The sequence below is a fragment of the Pinus tabuliformis genome, chromosome J (assembly GCF_031772625.1).
Source record: "Pinus tabuliformis cultivar Carrire ecotype Pingquan chromosome J, CPIR1, whole genome shotgun sequence".
Lineage (NCBI taxonomy): Eukaryota > Viridiplantae > Streptophyta > Pinopsida > Pinales > Pinaceae > Pinus > Pinus tabuliformis.
The window spans coordinates 245,128,511-245,154,530 of NC_142295.1; the positions used below are offsets into that span (position 1 = coordinate 245,128,511).

At 36.3% G+C, this 26,020-nt stretch overlaps 1 protein-coding gene across 1 annotated transcript; it reads left to right on the forward strand.

Moving 5' to 3' along the window:
• Positions 1-14,301: 14,301 nt before the first annotated feature.
• Positions 14,302-15,378, forward strand: LOC149226681 (uncharacterized). The gene has a single exon (XM_089380269.1). The coding sequence runs from the start codon at positions 14,302-14,304 to the stop codon at positions 15,376-15,378; it is 1,077 nt and encodes a 358-aa protein (XP_089236395.1).
• Positions 15,379-26,020: the final 10,642 nt, after the last annotated feature.

The following is a 26,020-nucleotide window of genomic DNA, read 5'->3' on the forward strand; positions in this document are numbered from 1 at the left end:
CATATATTCATAGATACAATTTATTTTTCCCTTAGTCTCAATTTAAAACATGTTACACTTGAAATGTTGCTACTATTCTTCCAATATAATAACTTATCTTCCTTGAATTGCTCATTTTTATTATGGATTCTCTTCTTTAATCTAATGTTATCATACCCTTTAGGGCCATTGAAATGATCTTCTTTATTATTCAACTTTATTAGTTGTTACACAAAGCAGTTGTATAGCAGTGTAGAGAGGTCATATCCTCCTACGATTATATCACGAAACCTCATGTAACATTATACTCAACATCATAACAATTAACTAAACTAAAATCATAGTGTACGATTTAGATGTATCATAAAGTTTAAACAATAAAACATGATTTAGATGCTCCATAAAAGTAACTGTCTTAGCTAAGTAAGCACTCCTAATTAGTTCATCACACAATTTGTATGCTACAATTCTGATGTAGTCTATTTATTTGCAAGTTTCAACATCTAGAGCCTTAACCTTTAATTAAGCTATTACTAGCCTTACCAACGTTCTATAAAACATTGTTTCACTCCCAATACTTTGACATATCCAATTACATAACTCATCAATGATACATCTACTAAGGAAATTTCAATATTTTCCTACGTTATTTATGAAAATTGACTTTTTATAGAGAGCTTAACAAAAGTTGATCGATTATTTCATACTTTTAATTGCATCTCATGATTTTTCCTTATCATTGTTAATAATGTGGAGCATAAAATAAAACAATGCAGTAGCACAATATTTACATTATTTAGTGCATTAATTATCCATATAAACACAACTTTCTTATGCTAGTTACCAGTGAGCAGATGTAGAAACTGAACATCAATGGATATAGAGTAATCAAAGATCAAGGAAATCATTTGCTTCAAGTCAACCAATATATTATTTTACCTTTTTCTCTTCTTGAGAATTTTGTATAGTCGACAAAGAAAAGCAGTGACTCCTAAATAAAGCGCCAGTCATTTGAATTCTTCAGTAGTTACCCATAAATCACTAAACCACCCACTAGAATATATTTTAGACTATGAAAATATTAGCATAAAATAAATCAATTCAGGCAACCATCCGAAGAAGAACATCTCCTTCAAATTTTAAAACCAAATGTCACATATGTATGGTTGTAATTTCCGACGCAAAACAATAGTATTAAGAGAATTATGCCCTAAATCAAATTTGAGACGATCTTCTAAACGAAGAAAGGAAAAAGAAAATTCCCAAGAAGACCGAAAAATGTATGACCCTTTGTGATCGTGATCCTGAAGTCTTAATAAGGTTCCAGATCTGAAGATTACTCAATGAGACCAATTCCTTCAAATTTTTGAGAAGTTGAGAAGTCACTATCACCAGATCTGTTGAAAGGCCCAGACATTATCTTATCTCTGTAAGACTAAATATTATTTTAGAAAGCTTGTTATAAAAGAAGTCCTTGTTGGTAAGAAATGGAACAATGTTTTAATAATCCAAGGGTTCTCAGAACCTGTTGAATGACCGAGAAGCCTCAGAAACTTCAGATCGTATCTAAAAGTTATGGAAGCGCCTGCCTTCAATTTGCGTTTGGCTTGTATCTCACTCTTGTAATATATTGAAGTCATTGTTTTTGCTTATTCTAAGGACATTCAAAAGATGCGTTGTATCAGAAGTGCAAGTCTAGTTGAAAATCTCAGAAATGGTATAGAGGCTGAAAACCTCAGATCGAACCTCAATCAAGGATTCCTCAGTCACTTATATTAAAAGGGAAAGTAACCAAGAAAATTTTCAAACAATACGGTTTGTTTTAGTTGACCAAGTCTTTGTGACTGGGACATTCTTGTTTTTAAGAAAACATGGCATATATGTGCAATATTTCTTATCTAAACATGCTATAACTAAGGATCGAGAACTTAATATGAATCTAAATACAAATTCAAATGATCAAGACATCCAGAGTTAGAGCAGCATCGATCTCCATGCATACAAAAGTTAATTCATACTAATGCACACAACATTACGTCTCAACCATTAATTTTGGGCCATGAAAAAAAATAGTTAAGTCCCCAATTGGACCAGATCTATTATTACTTCCAGATGAAAATAAAATACAAAATTATAGTTCGAAGGAAATATTTCCAAACCATCAAATCCTGAAACCCATTTCAAAATTTGGTTTACTAAAGGATTCTCAAGTTTAGAACTCAGTCAATATAGGACACTCTGCCTCACCCTAGGAAATGACAGTCAAAATCACTCCATTTTTTGATGATCTTTGGGTTTTTGACCAGGACCTAGAATAGTGGAACCAACTTCAACAGAAAGTGCCATTTTCTCCACGGCATACCATACTGCAACACTTATAGGTGATCGAGACTTATGGGTTATAGGTGGAAGTGATCAGGGTACAATGTTTGTTGACGTTCATGTGCTCAACAAAACACTTTAAAGGCTTCTGTTGAAGTTAGATGCAGGAGCACTCATGCTGCAGTTTTGCACCCTTTAGAGAGCAGAGCCATTATGATTCATGGAGGTTATGGAGATTATGGAAATAATGATCCTCACTAGTTGGGGGATCTTTCTCTTCTTCATACAAACTCTGTTCATTGCTCACCCTCACTTTCAGGAAAATGTTTCTAACATATAAACAACCAAGCACACGCAGCAATAATACTAGCAAAGGTGACCGAGCTAGGTCTCAAATCTGATCGTCTTAACTCCCTATAAGTCCCTGGATCAAATCCAATGAACAACTTGTTAGCGCTTGAAATTTCACCTCAGGCTGAGAAAGGTAAACTTCAAGGCAACATCAAACCACTTAGCCTCGTAGCTAGCCCTACGGGGCAGGAGAGGGCTCTCTCCAGTCTATCTCAGTAAAGATCTTCAATGGGCGAGATGACCAATAGGAAAACACTGATTTTAGGCTAGTAAACTGATCAAGAGGTTTAAATTTGGGATTTTTAAAGTTTTGGTGGAAAATTGGGGAATGGCAATTTCGGGTGCGGGGATTGGACACAGTTTTCGCAGGGAGTTCTTTGGGGCGAGGTAGGAAACTGTATTGATGCCTTTGATAGAGATGGATGGATGAGAATGACTGGTGAGGAGTTAAGGAGAGCAAGCAATAACCTTGAATTCCCCTTAAACAGTTGAAAACATTGATATTAAGCAAACTTAAAAGCAGAGCATGACAGTCATGAATTCTACTTTAACACTTCATTTGCCTAATTTGCAGAAGGAAAAGTAAGGAAATGATTCACATAACACACTTACAAGTACAAAGAGAAACACACCATCAATACATGTGACCACAAGAATCCCAAAAAGGACTGCAAAACCCTGGTTTTCCTTTGCCAAAAATTGCAGAGATACAGTGAATAATACAATAAGAGCTTCTCCCTCAAAAGTCCAACCATGAAAATGAGCAAGAGAGTACATAATATAGATCATCTAACATCTTTCCCTGCCTCTAGGGGTCAAGCTCACTATCCTAGGAGCTGTTTCAACCAATTCTAAACTAAGCACTGAAAACTAGGCAGTCAAAACTAGGAAACCAATTCATTCATTTAATTTTCACCTATCTCATGAATGAATCTTCCAGAAGAGATACATAAGTGTAAAAGTGTCATAAATTTACATCATTTACAACAAGAAGGATAAAAATCAACTCCAAAAAGTCAAACACAGTCAAAACTTCGTTTTGCTGAGCTGTAGGCTGAAATCCTGAGCAATTTGCCTGACGGGTCGCGCACCAAATCCTGACGGGTCGTGTGTCTTTGAGAGCACTTTTGGGCACTTTCAGGTGTCCAAATGAGGCAAGCGTAAGCTTGTTGGAAAGGTCTGTGAGTCTACTTTCCAACCCAACTGGAATTTCTGAATTTGGTTGTCATTTTCACCTCCAAAATTGCAATCTCCCAAGACTGCTTTCTGTGTGTCAAAAATGTGGCAGAAAGTCATTTTTTGCTTGTTTTTTGACTTTCAGGAGGCCCAAAACTTCATAAAATCTCTTGGCAATGGGTGAGCATGTGTAACTTTTCATGCCAAATCCAGAAATGCTGAGTTTTTTGAAAATAGAGTTTCCAAGTGAAAGGGTCGCGCGGGGGGTGAGACTCGTCAAGCGGAAAAACCTGTTTTTTGCCTTAAAAACCAAAAATCACCCAAAATGCTCAAAATTTCTTGGAATTTGTGTTGGGGCTGAGCTATTTAGTGCCATGCTCCTTCAAGGAAGCCTCGGCCAAGATGTGGAGGGGGTCGGACCTTTTTCTTCGTTTTTGTGCTTTGGCCAACCGCCTTTGGAGCACCTTCATTTTTGCCTTGCATACGTGCATTCGGGCCCAATAGTGGTTTTTCATGTTCCAGAGCAGGCTCAACTTCTGGTGTTAACTCACGGTCATCACGTTGCTCATAGTCGGTTTCGATTTCTGACATGGTTTCAGGGGCAAAGTGGCTGAAATGTACTGTTGCTTCTGCTTTGAAATCTGTTGTTTTAATTGTTTTGAAATGTTGTTTCAAGGGGACAAGTAGCACAAGGGAAATGTTAGGGAAGGGAGACTTGGAAGGGAAATTGGGAAAAATATATGAAACAGGGGTTAAAGAGAGGAATCATGACATCAACATCATCATACAATTTCATTTGCAAGGATGTTATGAGAGGTAGGGTTTAGGGTTTGATTTTTGATTTCTTAATATTTTTGGTAGGGAAATTAAATAACAGTGATAAGGGAGTAAGAAATGGGAGGTGGGAAAATGTAGGAACAATAGGAATGAAAAGGAATACCTTAAAACAGCAAAACAAACCCTAGCAACTTTGATATTTTCAAGCAAAAGCACATGGAGTCTTTACTTGCAAATGAAGGCTTTTAAAATATTATCATGATCTTCTCAAGCTTTAGCAAACCATAATTTATATGATTGAAGGCCTACCGGACAAGCTTGAACAATTTGTGGTCGCTTGGCAGCTTGCTGGTAATTTTCTGTGGAGGAAACCCTGATGGGTCGTGCGCACTGCCCAACGGGTCGCGCGCCCTCAACGGGTCGCGCCTGTGTAATTTTTACACTGCTGGAGGTGCCCTGACGGGTCGCGCGCCTTCAACGGGTCGCGCGCCAGTCTCGACGGGTCGCGCGCCTCCCAAACTCACCGAATTCACTCAAACGCTCTTGCAACTGATTTCTCTATCACTTGGATGCACAATGGAGCTTGATGGAGGGAGATTAGGGTTTTTATAGCCTTGTTTGAATTAATTTCATGTCATAACCCACTTTATAATGTTTTTCCATGACACTTTATAAACTTTGAATGTTGTTGTCTTTTTGGTTTCCTTTTGTCCTGAAATTGATTGATTTGATGTTTTTCCTTGATAATTTTTGCAGGGATAGCTTCTGAGGGGTCTTGACAAGGGAGCCAGGGTTACATGCTGTCCTTTGAATCATTTTGAATTTTTATAATTTTTACAAAATTTTGAGAAATGACCTTGGCTTTAAAAACAGGGTTTTTAAATCCAAGGTGAAAATTAGTTGCACAAGATAGAATCTTTCAAAGAAACACTTTGAAAACCATCCCTCTGGCTTGCTGGGCACTTATTGACCTTCAGAGACATGACCTTGAAGACAAATTTGACCTAAACCCTAGACCTAGAAATTTTGACCTCAAGACAAGACAAATAACCTTGAAAAAGTTTAATGACTGAAACAACTTGATCCAGCAGTGCCAAGAGGGGAATAAAGACACCAGCTCCTCCATCAGGGTTATGGCATGCCTAATGGAATGCAATAAGATGACACTGATGAGACACCTACTTATGCAAATGCAAAGAGCTTTGATCGCTGATGGAGGGCTACTAGACCGACTCTAACACAACTTTTGAAGATTTTTGTTAGAAAATCGATTAGTGATGTAAGAAGAAAGGACAAGTCGGCCCAAAATCTGACGTAGTATCGTTGCAATCCGACTCGCGGATCTGAGACCATAAAAGTCAGGGGAAAGCGATCTCTGCCATTGGTCATTATGTCCTAACCAATATTTGTATCCAATCGCAAATGAACTGTAAATTAAAAGGATCTTTACGCAGACAATGCATATCGTATTATCAATTTATTAGTAATAAGAAAAAATGTTTGAAAACAATATTACACATTGTGAGCTTACCCAATTAAGTGATACACAGTGAACCTGAGAAATAAAAATGATAAACTTTATGAACAGTTATGTCAAATTGGGGTAGTTATTACCAGACTAAATTGAAATGTCCAAATGTTAATCGCAGATTCACTTGTTCTTTTGACAATGCTATAAAGCTGAGAGATGAAGCATACACAAGAAAATGAGAAAATATACACAAGAAAATAAATGAATGGATACCCGTCCAAAGAAGTTTGATGTTAAATAACAGCATAGCCAAATTTAAAAATTGTCCCTTGAAGGCTTTGGATGACCAAATCTCTATCCTGAAAAGTCACTTCAAAGACCTAACTTATTTTCCCCTGCACTGACATTTAATTAAAAACATTCCAGATGCATTTCACTGCTCTCTAAATCCTCTGGATACAATTCCGGCAAATGAAAACAAAGATCTGCTAGTATCTATGCTAACTTGATTTACATTTTGCCTGCAGTATTTTGGTATTTTGGAACTCAAAACAAACCAGATAGCATATGGATATTCAAGATTTCTTTGTCTGCAAAAGCAAGTAATCACTTGCATGGAAGGTGGTTGTAGAATATCAAGCAGAGTTCGAAAAAATATCGAAGGTACACTGGAGAACATCAAGAGAGGAAAAAAAACGAATGAGATTATGGCTGACATAGGCAGATGTTAGCCATGTAGTTGAATGGTGTATATGGACTTCGAGGAAGATTGCACTGTGAAAAAGGACATGGAAACAATCTAGGCAAGATGATTGGATCGAGACCAACTGGAGCATTTAGATGGGCTTGGAAATAAATATCAGAGATCCACGGGCTCTTAGACTGTGTGAGATGAACAATTGTAAGGTAAATATCAGAGATCCAGGGGCTCTTGACTGTGTGAGATGAAAAATTGTAAGGTAGAGCCCTGACGGACTACTCGGATTTGATAGATGCATGAGATTGTCTAATAGAGCCTGGCAAAAGCACGGAGGTTATTTTATATATTAAGAGGAAAAAGAACCGTCAGCTTCGCTAGAAAATTAACTAGACTTAGACGATGAATGTTAGAAGAACTCCTGGAAAAAATTTCAAAGGATTTTATTTATTAAATCTTTCACTAAAGAGCAGATCACATCTTTTAACGGCTTGAGATTGAGTTAGATTGGCTTATATATATATATATATTTTAAAACCTTGAAATAAAAAAAAATTACGTGTACAACGAGCTTTGTAGACCAAAAAAGGACATGCAACCTAAGTAACGATCCTGTGACTTTCCAAACAAGTCGAGTTAAAAAAATCCCAACAAAAACAATTTTTTTTTAAGATGCCCATAGGCCCTAAGGGTTGAGCCTAGCTCTGATACCATATGTAACAGTCCAAAATTAAAAATATCTAATTTAACATTAATTTAAATGAGAGTGCCACTTACCTAGCCTAATAACCATGATTTTAATTAACTAAATGTTACTTGAATGAATAGTGCTTACCTGTTTACCTGTGGTCGAAGTAGGCTTACCGCAACAAGGTTTTGGGGACGACTCTCCACCCAACCGTAGGCTCAATTGTGCAACGTCTTGCTACAACTGGCCACCCCCGAGCCCTCAATCAACGTTTTACTGCGAGTGACTCCTAGGTCTTAGTATACCATTCTCCCAAGAGAATGAAAGACAGAATCTCGGAAAGATGGAATGCCGGAATACCTCTCATCTTCCTCACCATCTATTAAATAGAACAAAACATTGGAAGGGGAACCACATGCACACACTCCATGTGTCTGCATGCAACTTTTTTTCTTGTTTTATTTCTTTACTTTTCTTTTGATTTTTAGCTTTCTTGTTTTATTTCCTTCTTTTTGATAGTTTTCTTGTTTTATTTCTATTTATTCTTATTTAGAGCTTTAATATGGTTATTACTATTTTTATTTTTATTATTTTTATTATTTATTTCTTTTTTTATATAATTTTTAATATCATTTATTATTTAACACTTATGATTTATTATTTTTATTATTTATTATTAAGTGATTTATTTATTTTTATTGTTAATTATTATTTTTGTATTATTTTTATTATTTATTATTTATTATTTTTATTATTTATTATTTATTATTAAGGGGAGGGATATTACACAGAATGCCCCTACGCAGGCCTCTAAGAAGTCCCTCACATGCACTCCCTAGATCTTCCTCTGAATCTTACGTCCTTCCTGATGCTTCCTTTGGAAGTTATTCTCCGACCCACTGGAAAATTATCCTAGACTCGCACCAGAATTGGCATCTTCTTTAGCTAAATTGAACTGCTTCTTTGAGGCTCTTCGCAGTCTTTTGTGGAATAACTCGACATTTTCTCTGTTGCCTCTTTTGGCACTGGAAACCTCCACCAGAATCTTTGTTGTTGCTCCATTGCCTCTGCTATTTATCTCTGACTCGAATTCTCTTCCCAGTTGAATCTCTTCTCTCTAGGAAATTTGATTTGCCTAGATCACCCACTCACTCGATGTGTCTTCTCCATCTTCATCGTCCTACTCTAATAATCCCCCGTTGGTGAACCAACGACCGCGATTAGATCTCCATCAATGGCTAAGATCATCTCGAACTCAATCCATGTGAGTTTCTAGAGCATTCTCACTTTTCTCAATTAATTCCCTTTAATTAATCGATTTCTCTAAGTTGGACTTAGGCATTTTTAAATTATCGATCAATTAATTTAATTAAGTTGTCTCTGGGTGTTTTCTCCCGAAACCTTTTTTGGGTTTTGGAGATCTTGTGCTTTTTAGCTTGTCTAAGCAAATTTGAAACTAGAATTCATGTTTGATGCTACAAAAACTAACCTAAAAATCATTTAGAAGATAGATTCGATACATAAGAGATTAGATTCAAGAGATATTTTAGTCATTAATTGTAAAACTTATGAAGTTGTTAGGATTTGTTGCAATTTGTCTTCCAAGTATTTATGTAAGCCTTCGACCATGGATTGAAGTGTGGTGGAAGGACAAAGGAGGGCTCAAAGTATATGAAATCAAGCTAAGAGAGTGGCTAAGATAAACCAATGAATTTAGTCCCTAAAAGGGAAAGTAGAAATTATAGATAGATAGATATTTAAAAAAAAAATATGTATAAAGTTTGGTTGAAACGATATAGAGTGTTTATGCCTCAGAGTAGTGTAATGAAATGATATTTTAAGGTCCACCAGACTAAAAATAGTCTATGAGATGATTAGTTCCCTGTTTTTCGCTCTTTGCATGACCCAACCTTCCAACAATCTCCTCGCTAAAAAGAGAATGCCAAGAAACTGATGCTAACATGTTCTCATAACTTTCTTTGATGTCTTTGAATGCATCACATTCCAAAATGAAATGTTTTTCCGATTTCACAGCCCCAAAGATGCAAAATGTGCACACCCTTTCTTCCCAAGCTTCTTTAGGCCTGCCTCTCTCCAACTGATATGTTTGTCTCCATATTAACACAAAGCAGAGTTGTGAATGAAATCCTTTGTTTTACGTGTGTTTAGATGTTACAAGATTGGACTATCTCCCAACTCGTAGTCACATGTGTATTTATTTCTCTGTAGATCAGCTTCTGAGCATTTATGCGTTATTGTGTAATATCGAGGTTAGCTTAAACAATTGAGTAAAATAAACGGTCTATCAGAGGTCGTTTGACCAAAGGAAGGTTCCCAATGTTGCAAGGTTCTGAAGAGAAGTGCCCATATCAGGTCGAGACATAACATAAACTTGTTTTAAATGAAATACACAAATCACAACACCTAACAACTAAAACTTCAACTAACAGTAAATGTGTTTTTTACATAACGTTTTTATTAGTATCGAGAAAAAAGCATTTGGGTCTTTTAATTAAAAGGTGTTTTTCCTATATTCTCGAAACCCCCATCAATCAAAACTCCAGAACCCTGATCAACCAATGTCTGAAATCTCAATAAGTCGATATATGAACTCTTAATCACTTAGTACCCTCGTTACCAGAAACGGGACGATGTCCCCCGTTTTTGGCAGAAACCTTCGGAGAAACCCGACCATACTAGAAACGCTGTCTGCAACGGCCGTTTTCGTTTTCACTGGCAAGAAAAAACAGTTTCTTCTGGCCGTTTCCGGATAGACTTGCAGTTTCTTCTGGCCGTTTTCGGATAGACTTGCAGTTAAATTTATTTTTTTAGACTCAGATTAAATTTAATTATTTCAAACTGTGGGTTAAATCAAGTTTAATTAGCAATTGATTACACATATAGAGAGTTTAATTCGCATTTCACTGTTAGTCTGCTGCACTGGACTGTTAGTTTCTGGAAATTAAACATAAGAACTCCAGAGTCCAGGGTATTGTGAGCGAGCAGCTAAAGAAAGAACTAGCTGAGAACGCAGGGTATTGTGAGAGCGTTGCCAAAGAAAAACACCAGTTGCCATTAAATTTTAGTTCTAGACTCCAATTGCTCATGTTTTTTCAAGGATTTAAGCAGAAGAAGAGAGCAAACCCATCACTACTCAGATGCAAGCCAGGCACAGATCAGAGCCAAGCAGCTTCACGCCCCCATCGAGTTATCTTCAACAGCATTGTCAAAAGGTACTACCTACACACTTCAATCTCTGGTTTTCTTTTATGAATGCTCGTTCTAGAGTCTAGACCACATAATTCTCTCAAGATTTGGGTAGGTAAGGTTCGTTGGGATCAACTGGGATCAACTGTTCATATCATAATGCGCTATCCCTATGTTCAGTCCTGTAATATCCTTGTATGCTTGCCAAGTTGTATGCGGATTTTGAACTCTCTGCTATACGGTCTTGTCATTCTCCTGTTGTAAGTACTATGAGTATAAATCAATCTGCAGAGGATGAGCAGTCCTCTGTTCAGTTCCATATGGATCAAGAGGAGTGCTTGAACCTGAAACTTGCATTGCCAAGCGGTCAAAAACAAGTATCTCCTTCTCTTCCTAGGTCTTCCATTAGACCTCGGGTTGGAATTTCTGATGCATCTTCAATGTGTTTTAATGGAGAAATCCCAGCCCACAGTTTTAACGATCACTACCCGATATCAGAATCTATTGGAAGCCCAGATATTTTATATGAGGCCGTTGATTTAGAGGAAGATGTATCAAATTCCACAAACAAAGAGACTCGTGCCTTTGATCCGAAAACAGTAAGAACCAATTAGTGTGGACCTTTTTGGGTACAAATTGTCACGACTTTTCTCCTCTCTGGAGTATGCCTTTGCATCACAGGAACCGTTACAATGTTCTACATTTATTTCCCCTAGGTTTATATAACATCCATATGGTTTACAAGATTTCGAGCTGCAAGCTCATTCACACAAATTAGAGTATTATGCCCTGTCTTAGTTTTGAAGTAAGAACATAAGATCGAGAACTCTATGTCGTATCCTCGCAAGTCTCAGCATAAGTAAAATAAATTTCCCCGAGGTTTATATAACATCCATATGGTTTACAAGATTTCGAGCTGCAAGCTCATTCACACAAATTAGAGGAGTATTATGCCCTGTCTTAGTTTTGAAGTAAGAGCATAAGATCGAGAACTCTATGTCGTATCCTCGCAAGTCTCAGCATAAGTAAAATAAGGATTACAGCATAAGTAAAATAAGGATTACAAGGTGAACAATTTAAAACCCTCAATCATTTATTTTTGGGCCGGTCACATGGAAAAGATGAAGTCTATAGGTTCATCAAGTAAATTGTCAAAATTGGGTAGAAATTACTGAAATGAACCTATATCTTTCAATGATGTTTTCAAAATCTCAAGTTCAGTTCAAGATAACCACCGAATATTAGCATCAAGAAATGTGGTTTGTATTTTTAGGACTAAGAAGCTATATAAATTACCCAACAGTCATTTGATCTAGCAATGTGGAATTTTGGTTTTCGAAGAATTGACATTGAAATTAACATGATGAAACCTTGGTATTATATTGCTCAAGTTACAGTGTTTTCCTGAAAATTACATTCTAATGAGCACGTAAAGCATGCATCATTAACAACGAGTTCGGATCTAGTAGGGGTTTATATTTAAATCACCGCCAGATAAAGTGACAACACAACACATCATTATTGTATGGTGCACACTTCCCAAGTCTAGAAATCAACACCGAAGAGCATGAAAATTGAGTAGTGATTCTCGCTATTTCTTTTATTATTCATAGCCACCAATGACCAACCATAAGCTTGTTCTGGAATTCATCAAGAATATCACCAAAACACAGACCAGGTGCAAGTAGCGTTCTCTACTAAATCTTAGCAAGAAATTTCGATACATAGTATTTGAAGAGGCTCGACCTTCATAGGTAGTTAAAAGAATGAGACTTTGTTATTTCCAATAAATAGTCGTGTGCCAATTTGTACTAGAATTTAAATGGCAATAGCTCCCCTGAGTTGACAAGGAATGCTCGAAACATCAGTGAGAATCCAGTTGGTTTTGAATTGTCTCAAATGAGTGAGGAAGAGTGGAACGTTTTCTTGGAGTGCTTTCAACAGTTGCTACCCAATGCTTTTGTAGATTGTAAAGCAAAGAATTTTGGCCAGTTGCCAAGGCTAGGTACTTCTTGTCAATTTTGATACAAAGCTATTCCTCATCTATTCATATCTGTACAAATCAATTTGTTTAGAACCCAGACTTCTTGATTTTAAATGTACCTCGAAAAAAATCTTTGGAAAAGGAAGCAACTCCAGTGCTTCATTCAAAACTTTAAAACTTCTCTTGCTCTATTTGCATTGCCTACAACTATTTGAAGAAAATGAGAGTGTTGAAGATACAATAGAGGCAGTGACTGTGACTGTTATTTTTCTTTTATAATTGCAAAAATTGTTTCAAATATTGACATTGATGATTGAGAGCTCCCCAACTGATGTTCCATGTTGGCATGTTTAATTATAACATCTAGGAGACTAGGGGCTAGCTCTGTGTAAATTAAACCTATTATAAGTCTGGTTATATTTAGATTTAGAGAGTTTGGTCTTATAACAACGCAGTGTTAAGGAAAATCTTATTCCACTCATAACAATCTATGAACAGGAAAGGTCTTAGTATGTGAGAGCAACTGAGGAATGTTGCTTACCTCCACCGTATTATAATGCAACAAGCCACCATCATTTGTGTGTAAATGCTCTGCCTTTCTTTGTATGGTTTCTTCAGCCTGATTCAATTATGTTTTGCATTTCGGACTAGTACTGTGTTCCTGTAAGATTATCTTAAATGAACAGGCTGCAATACTGTTCCCATGAAGGGATTAAAATTTTGGAGTAACGGGTGATTTTTCATAGGAATTCCCTGAGGGGAGATTGTATATGTCAGTTATCTGAATTGTATATGTCAGTTACCTTTTGCTTCATTGTCCCCTTCCATTCTCCTACCACCTGGCAACTCTGGTATAATGGGATTTTTTTTCCAGCAAACATAATGGTGGCTTCTTGTCCAGACCATCAATCTGTCCCACAAGACTTCATTTATGGTTTTGTAATGTGCTCTGATACTGAATGTGATCCATAAACAAAGTGATTCCTAGTTTTGGGTGTCTGAATGAATCTCTACACAAATTTGACTCTCAACCAACAGAGTTTGACAGAGTTGTATGTGGTAAAATGAAAACACTGCAAAAATATATTATTAAAGTATCAAATGCAGGGTATAGAGCTTGAGCTTGAGTTTCGTTGCCAAATTTGAACCTTCTGAAAGGGACATCCGGAGATATGAGGAAGCAATCCTAATTCTAGATGCACCTTTCTAATTTCCTCGAATTGTCTAAAATGGGCCCCTCTAGAGGTGAACTAGGCACTCGTTGACTATCGAAGTTCCCTCGAACAAGCGATTGGTCCAGCTATATGATCCTAGAGGGGTTGCCAGAGCAAGGGACTAGCATCTATGGATCTAGGAGGTAATTGGATGGGCCAATTACCCCTTTCTTTGGAGCTAGTCCCTCCTATGCTCGAAGTAAGGTGATTTAGATGTTTGAAAATTTGAAAAAAGATAAATAATTTTATTTTGTTTAAGTTTTCCAAAATTTTCTTTGATTTTCTCTTCAAATTTTTAGTTAATTATATTTTTCTAATTAAGTGTCAATTTTTTATTTTATTTTCTGTAACTAATTTTCAAATATAAATTGTGCAGATTAAAATTGGTTGCAGAGGAGAATCATTTATTTCTTATTCCACTCATTTCTCATTGCAATGGAAGAAAGTTCATCAATGTCACAAAGTAGACCACCCCTTTCCCAACAAAAATCTTCCATAGAGGCATCCAAAAAAATCCAAAACAAAGAATATCAAGAAGCAAAAAAATCCTTTAAGGCAAGGTTATGCGCAGCTTTGAAATGCACTCAATCTTACAGCGGAGGATCAAGTGGATCATCTGGTTCAAAGGTTTGGTTGTGCCCTTATTGTAAAAAACAAAAATCGGGGAATGTAGGAAGAGTTCGATGGCATTTACTTGGAATGGGGAAAAAAGAACAATCAGCTTTATGTGGCAGTGTACCTAAAACAGAAAAAGCTTCTCTAATTAAGCAATTTAATGAACTTGAAAAGCTTAGACATATTGTTGAAGGTTTAGTTCAAGCTAACAACAATCCTAGTGGACTGACAATTGGTGGTCCACACTCTTGTTCTCAACATCAAGTTTCTGTTTCTCACCTTCAAAACTTATGGGATGTAAAAGGAAGGGGAAATCTCGATGCATCCATTGGACGATTTTTTTTCGCAAATGGCATATTTTTTAATGTTTGTAGGTCTCCTTATTGGAAAGAAATGGTAAGAGATCTAGTTAACAATGCTCTTAAAGGTTACAAGCCTCCTAGTTATGAAAATATGAGGACAACTGTGTTATCTGAAGAGAGGGCTCGGGTTGAAGCTAGACTTCAAGACATTAAAGATAGTTGGAAGGAATCTGGAGTCTCCATTGTCTCAGATGGTTGGACAGATGTTAACCATTGTCCCCTTATCAATATTTTGGTTTCTAGTCCAAAAGAAGTTATGTTTTTAAAATCCTATGATACTACAGGAAAGACAAAAGATGGTCCATATCTAACAGGTCTCCTCAAAGAGGCAATAGAGGATGTTGGTGGAGAAAACGTGGTCCAAATTGTTACAGATAGTGCCTCAAACAATATCCTTGCTGGTGGGTTGATTGAGGATGAATATCCAACAATTTTTTGGACTCCTTGCTCTGTGCATTGCTTGAATTTGCTCCTGAAAGATATTAATAACATTGCATGGGTTGATAAAACTATAACTGAAGCAAAGATATTATAGCACTTTATTATTAATCATGCAGCATCCATAGCAATTTATAGGAAATATGCAAAACTTTAGCTTCTTCGATGTGCCGAAACTAGATTTGCATATGCTTTCATTATGCTTCAACGCCTTATTAAAATGCGTCAATCTTTGAGAGAGATGGTGGTATCAATGGATTGGCAAAGCTGGAAGGGTTCTCATACTGAGGATGGCCTAAAAGTTGAGGAAATTATTATTGGTCTTTCTTCAGAGAATTTTTGGAGGAGAGTGGAGGATATTGTTACCCTTATTACACCTATTGTTTCCACCCTTCGCATATTTGATAGTAATCAACCATGCTTAGGGGATGTCTTTGAGAGCATGGATCAAATGAGAGAGATGATTCATGACATAATGGAAGATGAAAATTCTAGGATTGACAAAGACACCAGAAATGAAGTGTGGGAACTTAGTTTGACAAGGTGGAAAATGCTTCATAGCCCTCTTCATTCAATTGCATTTTTACTCAATCCTAAATGGTTTCATAAGAAACCATCATCAGATGTAGAGGTTATGCAAAACTGGAACACTTTTATAAGTAGGTGTTACAATCGTCAGGATCGCACTGCTTTACGGTTTGAGTTAGGAAAGTATTTGAGATCAGAAGACCACTTTGCAAATGAAGATTGTGCATACAACCGACAACAACTTGGACCCATGTGTATTTATGTCTATAAATCGGTTTCTGAGTATTTATGTGTTAGATGTAATATTGAATTTGGGTTAAATAACTGAGTAGGAGTGGTCTAATCGGAGGTTATTGACCAGACAGAGGTTTCCTAATGTTGCAGGGTTTCAAAGCAGAGTTCCCATATTGAATCAGGGCATACCGGGGCATACTGTAAACTTGTTTTAAGTGAAATCTTGAATATTTATCACGCAACACGTTAAAATGTCAACCGACAGAAAATGGGTTTGTTCTATTAGTATCGATATAGAAACATATCATATCTTTTAATTAAAAGGTGTTCTGCCTAGTTTCTCGAAACTTTGAAACCCCAATTAGATGAAACTTTGAAACCCCCATCAGCTAATATTCGAAATCTCAATCAATTGATACTCGAACTCTCAATCATCTAGTACCATGATCTCCCAAAATCTTGGCGTTTCAAGGTTCTATTAGCAAGGTTTCACATATCGGACCAAGGCAAGATATTGCTAAGAGTAACGCAATGAGAAATACCTAATACCCAATATATCGAAATCCCAAATACCTAATATTTGGAAATATTCAACATCCAAAATCCCGTGGAATATAGTACAATTGATGGTAATATCTTTGTTTATTGGGATGTGAGATTTTCTGTCTATCACGACAACTTGAATTGGGAAAATTGTATAGTTTTCCATCAATGTGTTGAACTTCTGAAATTATAGTATGCTAATATCTTATATTTGATGACATTAATTAACATAAAGGAGTATTGTCCTTTGACATATTTGTACTCATGAGTTGTATGGATTCTTGATATTTTGGTGAGCCAACATTCCAATATGTTCAATAATAGAGATGAAGGGAGTTGCAAATAATAGGAATTAGTTCTTGTGGGAAGACGAAGAGGTTTACAGACATTGTGAAGTGTGCTAAGAAGTAATATATGATAAAGAGTCTAACGGATAGAGTTGGAGTGTAGGAGGAAAAGGTGTTGGTTGCATCATCATTGAATATGTGCCTTCTATGATGGATAACAAAAAATATCAAGTTATGCAGCTCCAACTTTTTTATTAAAAGTACTTCAATTTGTCATGGAATCGAGGATGGTTTTTGTTTTCAATTAATTGAATACAATTTTCTTAGTTATAGAATGCGGAATATTGGAATGACTGGAAACTATATTGTAATGGTTGTAATGTTGAGACCATCTTGTTGATAAATGGCTTAATAGTTTGAAGCAAGTCTTTTAGGGGATTATGTGTTTGTGGTTTTTTATGTTAGTGTAGAGGATTGCATTGATTCAAAGCACTTTGAGTCTCTTGAAAATACAATTGTACAATTGGTTAAGGCTCCTTCAAATGATCTTATCTCAGTTTTTTTTAGATGTAAAGACAATTATTTTGAGAATTATATTATGCCCATGTTTGTCTAGTATATAGTTCATTGACATGCATAACCATTTTAAATGCAATCTCTATCTTCTAATCAACTTCAAGGTGTTAAACATGAGGTCTTGTGTGAGAGGTTTTGATGCAATGTGTGAGAGGTTTTTCTTAAATATTAATGGATGCAAGATCATATGCGAGACAAGATTCATACACATTTTATATCTTCCATGTGTGCCTCAAGTATACTGTAGTTATGTTTGTATCAAAATCATTGTAGGTTGGGCTCAAGAATTAAAGAAGAAAAGCCTGTAGGCCATAGGAACATAAAACAATTATAGGAATAATAAATGAATAAAAAAAATCCAAGAATTTCAAACACGAAGAAGATTTAGATTTGGATGATAAATTTCTAAGGCTAGCAAAAAAGTTACTTTGTAGCATTACCTTTCATGCTTATGTTGTGATATCATGTTTAATTAAGTTATCAACATTAAATATTTTTTGTATTATCAGCCTATAGAATTTGGAGTCGTGTTGAAGGAACATCATTTGAAAAACTCTCATCACCTTAAGAAAAGTATTGAAGGGAATGTTATTTAAGAAAGCACAATTAAGATAGTATGTGGCCATGTTGTTGTGTCCCTAGATGCAACTTATACCTGTATGCAAGTAAATGTATGTTTATGGGTTATTTTGTATATTGTAACCTGGTAGTTTTGCAATAATAAACTTTTTGTCCTTTGATATTTTGTACAACACCACTTATATTAAATAAGGCCTCAAATAGATAATTAATGTGTTTAAGATTGATTTTCTAAATAAGAGCCTAATTGCCCTCATGAATGTAACTTGGACCACAAATTAGGAATTTAGTGCCTCCTTTGTATAATGGCTTTTCTCCCCTTATGATCAATCTTATTTGTAGATTAAATACTAAATTTCTTCTCAACAAATAAGCTTGCATTGAGGAAGTATTTCTCAAACATTTGGAATTGCAAATGCACTCTATGTTTTAGGTGTGTGATTGTTGTCACTTTATATTTTGGTAAATTCTTGCATTCTTGAATATATTTCGTTGTTATATGCACATTTGTTTGTGACAACAATGTTATTTTGGACAAAAGCATGTTGCATGAAGTATTTGGATTGTTGTTTGATGTCTAGGCATAAATTGGACTTTTTTGTTGTAGAGGACATAGCTTACGACCTGAGAGTTAGATCAAGGAGCTACTTTTGTTAGGGAATAAACTCAGAGATGCTTTCAATGAGTCGTCTCATATAATTTTGAAGTAATATTAAGGGAGATATACCTATTGCAATTTTTCCTTCCGGAATGGCTCAAAAATATTGTTTGTCCAAATACCATCTCTTGAATTAAACATAACTTTTAGTTCATTTATTTTTGAGGTATTAGCATTTTTGTTATACAGTAAATTCAAAAATATTTCAAATGAGTAGTGTTCATGAGGTTTTATATATTAGGGGAAAAGATATAAGCTTTGAAAGTTGTCAAATTTAAACTTCAAACCCCTATTAGAAATAAGCATATCATCACAATTTTTAATCAAGGTAAGAAATCAAGAATGTTATTTGTAGTTTGAAGAATAAAATCAAATCTTCTTATCCATAAATGCATAGTTGTGTATACCTATGGAGGGAAATCCCTTAATCTAAATTGTTTTCTATTTCTTTTTTCAAAGCATACTTTGAAAGAGAATAAAGTTAGAAAATGGTAGCATAACATGAAAATATTTAGGTAGAGAGTTGAAAGGGGTTTGAATGTATGTGATTTTTTCTTATATTCAATATGAAAGAAGAAAATAGGAAAGAAATAGATACATGGTTGGATCTAGAAGATACTTATGAGGAATGGTTAAGAATGCATAAATCTTCTAACAAGGTAACCCCAACTATTTTGAGCTTGTATTTGCATATCTTTGAGGAACATCCTCTTTTTATAATGAAGCTTGTTATAAAGAGGACCTGCGAGATGCAAAAAATATATTCCAACATCTCCTTGGTGAATATCTTCTATGATAAATCTCTTGGTGAGAAAAATGTACTAATTGAAATGGAATTCAAACAAGTGAAAATTATCAAAGGTAGTCATGAGGAAGTAGTGAAAGAGAGTTTTCAACTTGAATCTACTTCATTAGAAATGTTATCACCAACCTCACAACTAATTTTAGATAATTTTAGATATCTATGTGGATGGCATCTTTAAATGCATTATTTCTAATGTCTTAGTTGAGCCATAATCAAGTCCATATGACCCCATGAGCACCTTCAAAATAACACAGTGACTAAGTTATTTCAATTCATCAATAAGGTTGTTCTCATATCTCCTATTTATTCAAGTGGTCACACATGATCACATTCAAAAAAAAGAATAAAGTACAACATGAAGAAGTCACATGGTTGAGTTATTGCTTGGCCTTCAAGGCTTGGGTACACAACTTTCCATGAACAGTGGTATTGTTGTGTATCTATGCACAACATTTTAATGTAGGCAAGTAAATCCAAATTTGGGTTTTTGAGTTATTTTGTATATATGCAAGCAGATTCATGTTTTTGAGTTAATTTGTGATATCGTTTTAGCATTTGGTCTTTTGATATTTGTTGACGCATACTTCAAATAAATGATTGGAGTGTCGCGGATTAATTAAATAATAAGAGCCTAATTTCCCCATAAATACAACATGCACAAAATGTAGGGATTTAGTCCATCTTTTGTATAGATATGGGGTCTTTCTTACAATTATTTTCATTTATGATTGAAATACTACATTTTCTCTTAATAGAGATTCTAATACTAGAGAAGTGTTCCCCCAACAATTGGAATTGCAAACAATTATCTCTTTTGGTGGGAAAATTCCCTCACTTAATACTTCGATAAATTGTGATCTTTAAGATCTATTTTGTTCTATTTAATGTTAAATGCATGTTTTGTTGTGGTAGCAATGCCATTTCAGATATATACATATTGTATATATGTAAAGTGAAAGTTACAAGTAAGAAAAAAAATTGCATAAAAATGTATTTATCCTCCCTACTAAAATATTTCTCAAAAGTATTATTTAGCCTTAGACTAGGCTCATATATAATACTTTATGCTCTTATATATCATCTCAGGGAACTTCACTCATGGCTTTGAGACTGCGTTCACCTCACTAGTATACCTCCAAAGGGATCATGGAAAACAAATGCCACAACATCTATGGCATTTGTATCCCTATTGTATTTTGATTGTGCATAGCCTTCTTTGATCATAATTTTTTTTTTTCAAATACATCTCTTGGGTGAGAAGCGAATTTAATGAAATGAAATATGTTGCCAAGCAAGAGATCGTATGGTCCATATGATCACTATTTTTTATGGACTCGTCATCCATTGCTAGGAACTCTTCAAATTATTAAATACATCTACAAAAATATGAAAAATAATGGCCCTAAACAAAAATGGAAGTTCAATACATTTTCATGCTTAGTCATTACTTTACCTATGATACATTAAGTTCAACATGTATAGGAATTGTGTAGCTCAACAAGGATTTATCGACTTCCAAACAAAAATAAGTCAAAATATTACCTATAGGATCCTTTGGAGAAGGGGATATAAAAACACAAGCCTTATGGAATAATCCCATCAACTATGCCTTTGCAATACAAGGATCAAACCATGATGAAAACCAATTCTCAAAAAGATACAATGGCTTTTATTGCTTGGCTACAAATCATTCTCATTAATGTGTTCCTCCATGATGTGTAGAGCATCAAGGTGGGTTTGGTGAGCAAAAGAAAGTTGAGGTAATTAGATAGGAAGGGGGTTGAATATGGGGATGAAAAAACATTCTATGTGGTAGGATGATTATTAGTGCTTTTATAGTAAAAGAAGAACTTTGTTCTATCTTAACCCTTTGCCTTTTTCTCTTAACTTTTCTAGTATGGTGGACTTTAGATAGGTTATATCTTGTAAGTAACATTAAAGTACTCTTAGGCTTAGCATAAAATTATAGGTTGTAATTTTGTCAAGGTTATTTTGGCTTTTAGAAACAATCACATTAGATAGTGAATATGTTCATGTGTCCTAGTTTTAGATTGTCTATTTTATCTGGTATTTAATTTAATGAAATAATATTTAACATAGTATTTATTTTATACTTTGATAAAATGACTATGTTTTTTGCATGTAAACTTAAGAAAAGTTTTACATTCACAATAGAGTCAAATTCTATATCCCTTGGAGCCAACTAAAAACAAAGGTTATGAATATAAAATAAATAATAAAAATTATTGAAGTCTTTAACCTAATAGAAAATTTGACAAAAATTGTAGACTTTCTATATAAGTAAAAACTAGTCATCTCTATAACATGTTATAAAAAAGACACAAATTGGTCAATTTAAAATCCAATAAATTTGTATAAGCAAACTTTGTTTTGATTTAAGTAAAGATTTGACACCCTTGCATAACTTTGATAAGTGAAATCATATGAAGAATCAAATGAACACTTTTCAAATATGATAAACATAAAATGACAAATAGGCCTAATGATTTATGAGAGCATTCGCCAACTTAAAGGTAAATATGTAGAAAGATTCAAATTCATAAAAAAATCATTTTAACCAAAAATAAGTTTAACAAACAATGCAAGGGAAAATTTTCAAGCAAATAATCTATAAATGGAATAATAATATAAATGATGTAGTGAAAAAGTGATTTCTTTGAAATTTAACAATGTTTCTCTAATAGTGAATAGTCCACTCAAACTATTTACTGGTACAAAAAGGAAAACAAATGATAGAAAAACAAATCAACTAATCTAAAATCATCTCTCTAGAGGAGATTTCGAAGTTTTCAGTTATGGGTTACGGGTGAAAGTCAAATTTTCATACATACTTCAGGATCGACAGATGGCATTCCATGGGTTAAGGCTTGAGTATGCCTTGGAAGGTAGATCGAATTTTATAGCCTAGAGGGACCAAATGGAGGTTGTGCTAGAAGATAATGGCTTGAAGGAATTCATTGATCAAGAAGTCCCCAAGCCAGCAGCTACGAATGCATAGAACTTAGTCGAACAGAAGAAGTGTGTGGCAAAGGAAAGGCAGATAATCCTTGAGGGAGTTCGAGACCACATTGTCTCGAGTCTCCATGGCAAGGAAACTCCACATCCTATGTGGAAAACATTGACGGACTTGTATCAGAATAGCAATGATCAAAGGAAGTTGGCACTGAAGGATAAACTTCGTAAAATCAAGATGGAGAAAGGCGAGACGATTCCAAAGTACTTGACCAAGTTCACTCAATGTCGGGATGAACTTGGAAGTGTTGGAATCACAGTTGCCAAGGATATCGTAAGCCTTGCTTTTCTTGGACTCCCAAAGAGTTGGCATAGTTATCAGGACTTTGTCAATGGTCGGGAGAAGCTGCCAAATTGGGAACGACTATGGTCGGATTTGATGTAGGATGAGATCAAGAGGAACACCAGGGATGGCTCTTCATCAAAGACTAATGATGAAGAGAACTATGCCTTAGCAATTAAGGCAAGGAAGGGGAAAGGTAAAATTTCTCATTCCAAATCAGATTCTTATCATGGAGGTAAGAAGAAGGACATGATGAAAGTTAAATGCTTTCATTGTCACAAGATGGGTCACTTTGCTACAAATTGTCCATTGAAGAAGTCCAAGGAGAAGTCCTCAAGAGGAGCGACGAGTGAGGCTTTGGCCTCCCAATTCGAATTGGACTTTTCCCTCATTGCATGCATGGTGTCTTCAATGATGGGAAGTGTCTGGTACTTAGACAGTGGAGCTTCTTTCCACATGACTGGCGACAAAGAGTTATTCAGTGAACTGGAGGAGAAAGATCTCAAGATGCATATCGAGATGGGTGATGACGGTAAGTATAGTGTTACTGGTGTGGGCACTATTACTTTTCAGAGGGAGCATACGGCTCCACACACCTTAAATAATGTTATGCATATACCCGGACTGACGAAGAACTTGGTATCTATTGTCATGCTTGAGGATAGAGGCTATGATGTGATCTTTTTGAAAGGAAAGGTGTTCCTTCGACACATAGCCATGGGTGAAGTAAAGAAGATAGGGATTCGAGTTCAGAATCTCTATAAGATAAAGGTAGAGGATTGTGATGCTTAGAGTTCAAAAGAAGAAAAGATGTTGAGTCAAGACGTCGGTGAGTTGTGGCACACACGATTGGGCCACTTGCATCATGGGGCTTTGAATATATTGTAGAAAATATCTACCAATCTTCCCAGAAGTACGCTTGAGCAAGTTGATACATGCAAGGGTTGTACTTTGAGAAAATACACCAAGTCTTCCTTTGGAGATAGAGACAATCAAGCAGAGTCTATTTTGGAGAGAGTCCATTCAGATGTGTGTGGACCATTCTCAACAGTGTCCACTGCCAGACACAGGTATTATGTTATATTTGTAGATGACTATTCTCATAAATGCTGGATATTTTTGATGTAGAGAAAGGATCATGCATTCACAAAGTTTTGTGAATTCAAAGCGAGAAAGAGTCAGGTAAGAAGGTGAAAGCTCTACGGAGTGATAACGGTGGAGAATATGTCCCCAATGAGTTTAAGAACTTATGTTCAGCAGAAGGGATTAAACGAGAGTTGACGGCACCTCATAACCCTCAACAGAATGGGGTTGTCGAGAGGAAGAACAAGAGCATAGTAGGGGCAACAAGGGTGATGTTGCATGATCAGGGCCTACCACTACACTTGTGGGCTGAGGCATGCAACACAGTGGTTTATGTTCAGAACCATAGCCCACATCGGATACTTGAGAGTAAAACACCAGAGGAATCTTATTCCAATAAGAGGCCAGATGTGGGTCACTTCAGGATTTTTGGGTCATCGGTTTATTCCCATGTGACTAAAGATGCACAAAATAAGCTTGAGCCAACAACAGAGTTTGGGATCTTTGTCGGATACACTAATACTCCCCACAACTATCAGGTGTAAATGCAAACCAGTCGGATGACAGTGGTTTGCAAGGATGTCAAGTTTGATGAGCAAAAGGCCATGCGAGTATCCCTTGAGAGGGAGCTTGAGCTACATGTGGAGTACGAACTTTTAGTTCCTAAGGTTAAGGAGCCTCAGATTGATGTGGAGCAGCCACATGCAGAGGTTCCGGGAGTGGAGACATCCACTCAAGCAGAGTCTTCCAGAGAGGGAAGAAAGTGCACTAGAGAGGCTAACAGATTGTTGGATGATGCACAGGAGAATGTGGGAGCACCTCTTCTCAGCGCAGACAGAGGCAGCTACCAGAGAGGTACACTGGATACATGGCACTTATGGGTGCATATGTTGTGACAAAGCCATCTTCCTTTCAGGGAGCAGTGCAGCAGCCAGTTTGGGTTGATGCGATGGTGGAGGAGTATGACTCCATAGTTCGAAACAGTGTTTGGGTTGTGGTCCCGAGACTGGAGGACAAGTCAGTTGTGAGCTCCCGTTGGCTTTACTAGGTAAATCAAGCTGCAGATGATAGCGTTGAGATGCATAAGGCCAGATTTATGGCCAATGGATTTTCACAGGTAGAGGGGACTGACTATGATGATACCTTTGCTCCTGTTGCAAGGTACTCATCTATCAAATCCGTTTAGGCACTATCTGCACAGATGGGTTGGAGTATCCATCAGATGGATGTGAAGACTGCCTTCCTCAATGGCATGATTGAGGAAGAGGTGTACATAGAGCATCCCAAAGGTTTTGAAACCTTGGACTGTGAGTTGCATATGTGCCGACTCAAGAGAGCGTTGTATGGGCTGAAGCAAGCACCTTGTGCTTGGTACACCAGGATAGATAGCTACTTCACTGGGTTGGGATTCACAAAGAGTGAATCAGATGCGAACCTGTATCACATAGTGGTGGAAGGTAAGTTTTTTATCATTGTACTTTATGTAGATGATATCATACTGACAGGTGATGAGAAGCTCATCAAATCTTGCAAGGAGAACCTTGCAAGAGAGTTTAAGGTGAAGGACATGGGGCTCATGCATTACTTTCTTGGCATGGAGGTATGGCAAGGAGATGGGGAGTTGTTTGTTTATCAAGGCAAGTATGCCAATGAGATACTCAGGAGATTCCGCATGGAGAGAAGTAAACCCATGAGACTCCTCTAGCTAATAACTGGAGGAAGGAGGATGCTACTTCAAGAGCAGTAGAAGTTATTGTTTACAGGCAGCTTATGGGTTCGCTCATGTATTTGGTGAACACACGACCAGATATTTGTTACACAGTTAACCAGCTTAGTCAAGCGATGGTTAGGCCTACCAAGTTGTATTGGAAGGTGGCAAAAGATGTATTGAGATACCTCAGAGGCACTACTCAGTTTGGGTTGTGGTACTGACGGACAGAGGGAGTGAAGCTTCAAGGTTTCACTGATGAAGATTAGGCAGGGATTCCATCTGATAGGAAGAACACATCAGGAGGGATCTTTAGTATTGGGTCAGCTGCAGTTTCTTGGTACAGCAGGAAACAGAGATCGGTTGCACTCAGATCGACAGAGGCAGAGTACATGGTTGCAAGTCAAGCAGTATGTGAGACT

Bases quoted from the DNA above. Each gene is read 5' to 3' on its own strand.
- LOC149226681 (XM_089380269.1), top strand. From the start codon at position 14,302: ATGGAAGAAAGTTCATCAATGTCACAAAGTAGACCACCCCTTTCCCAA.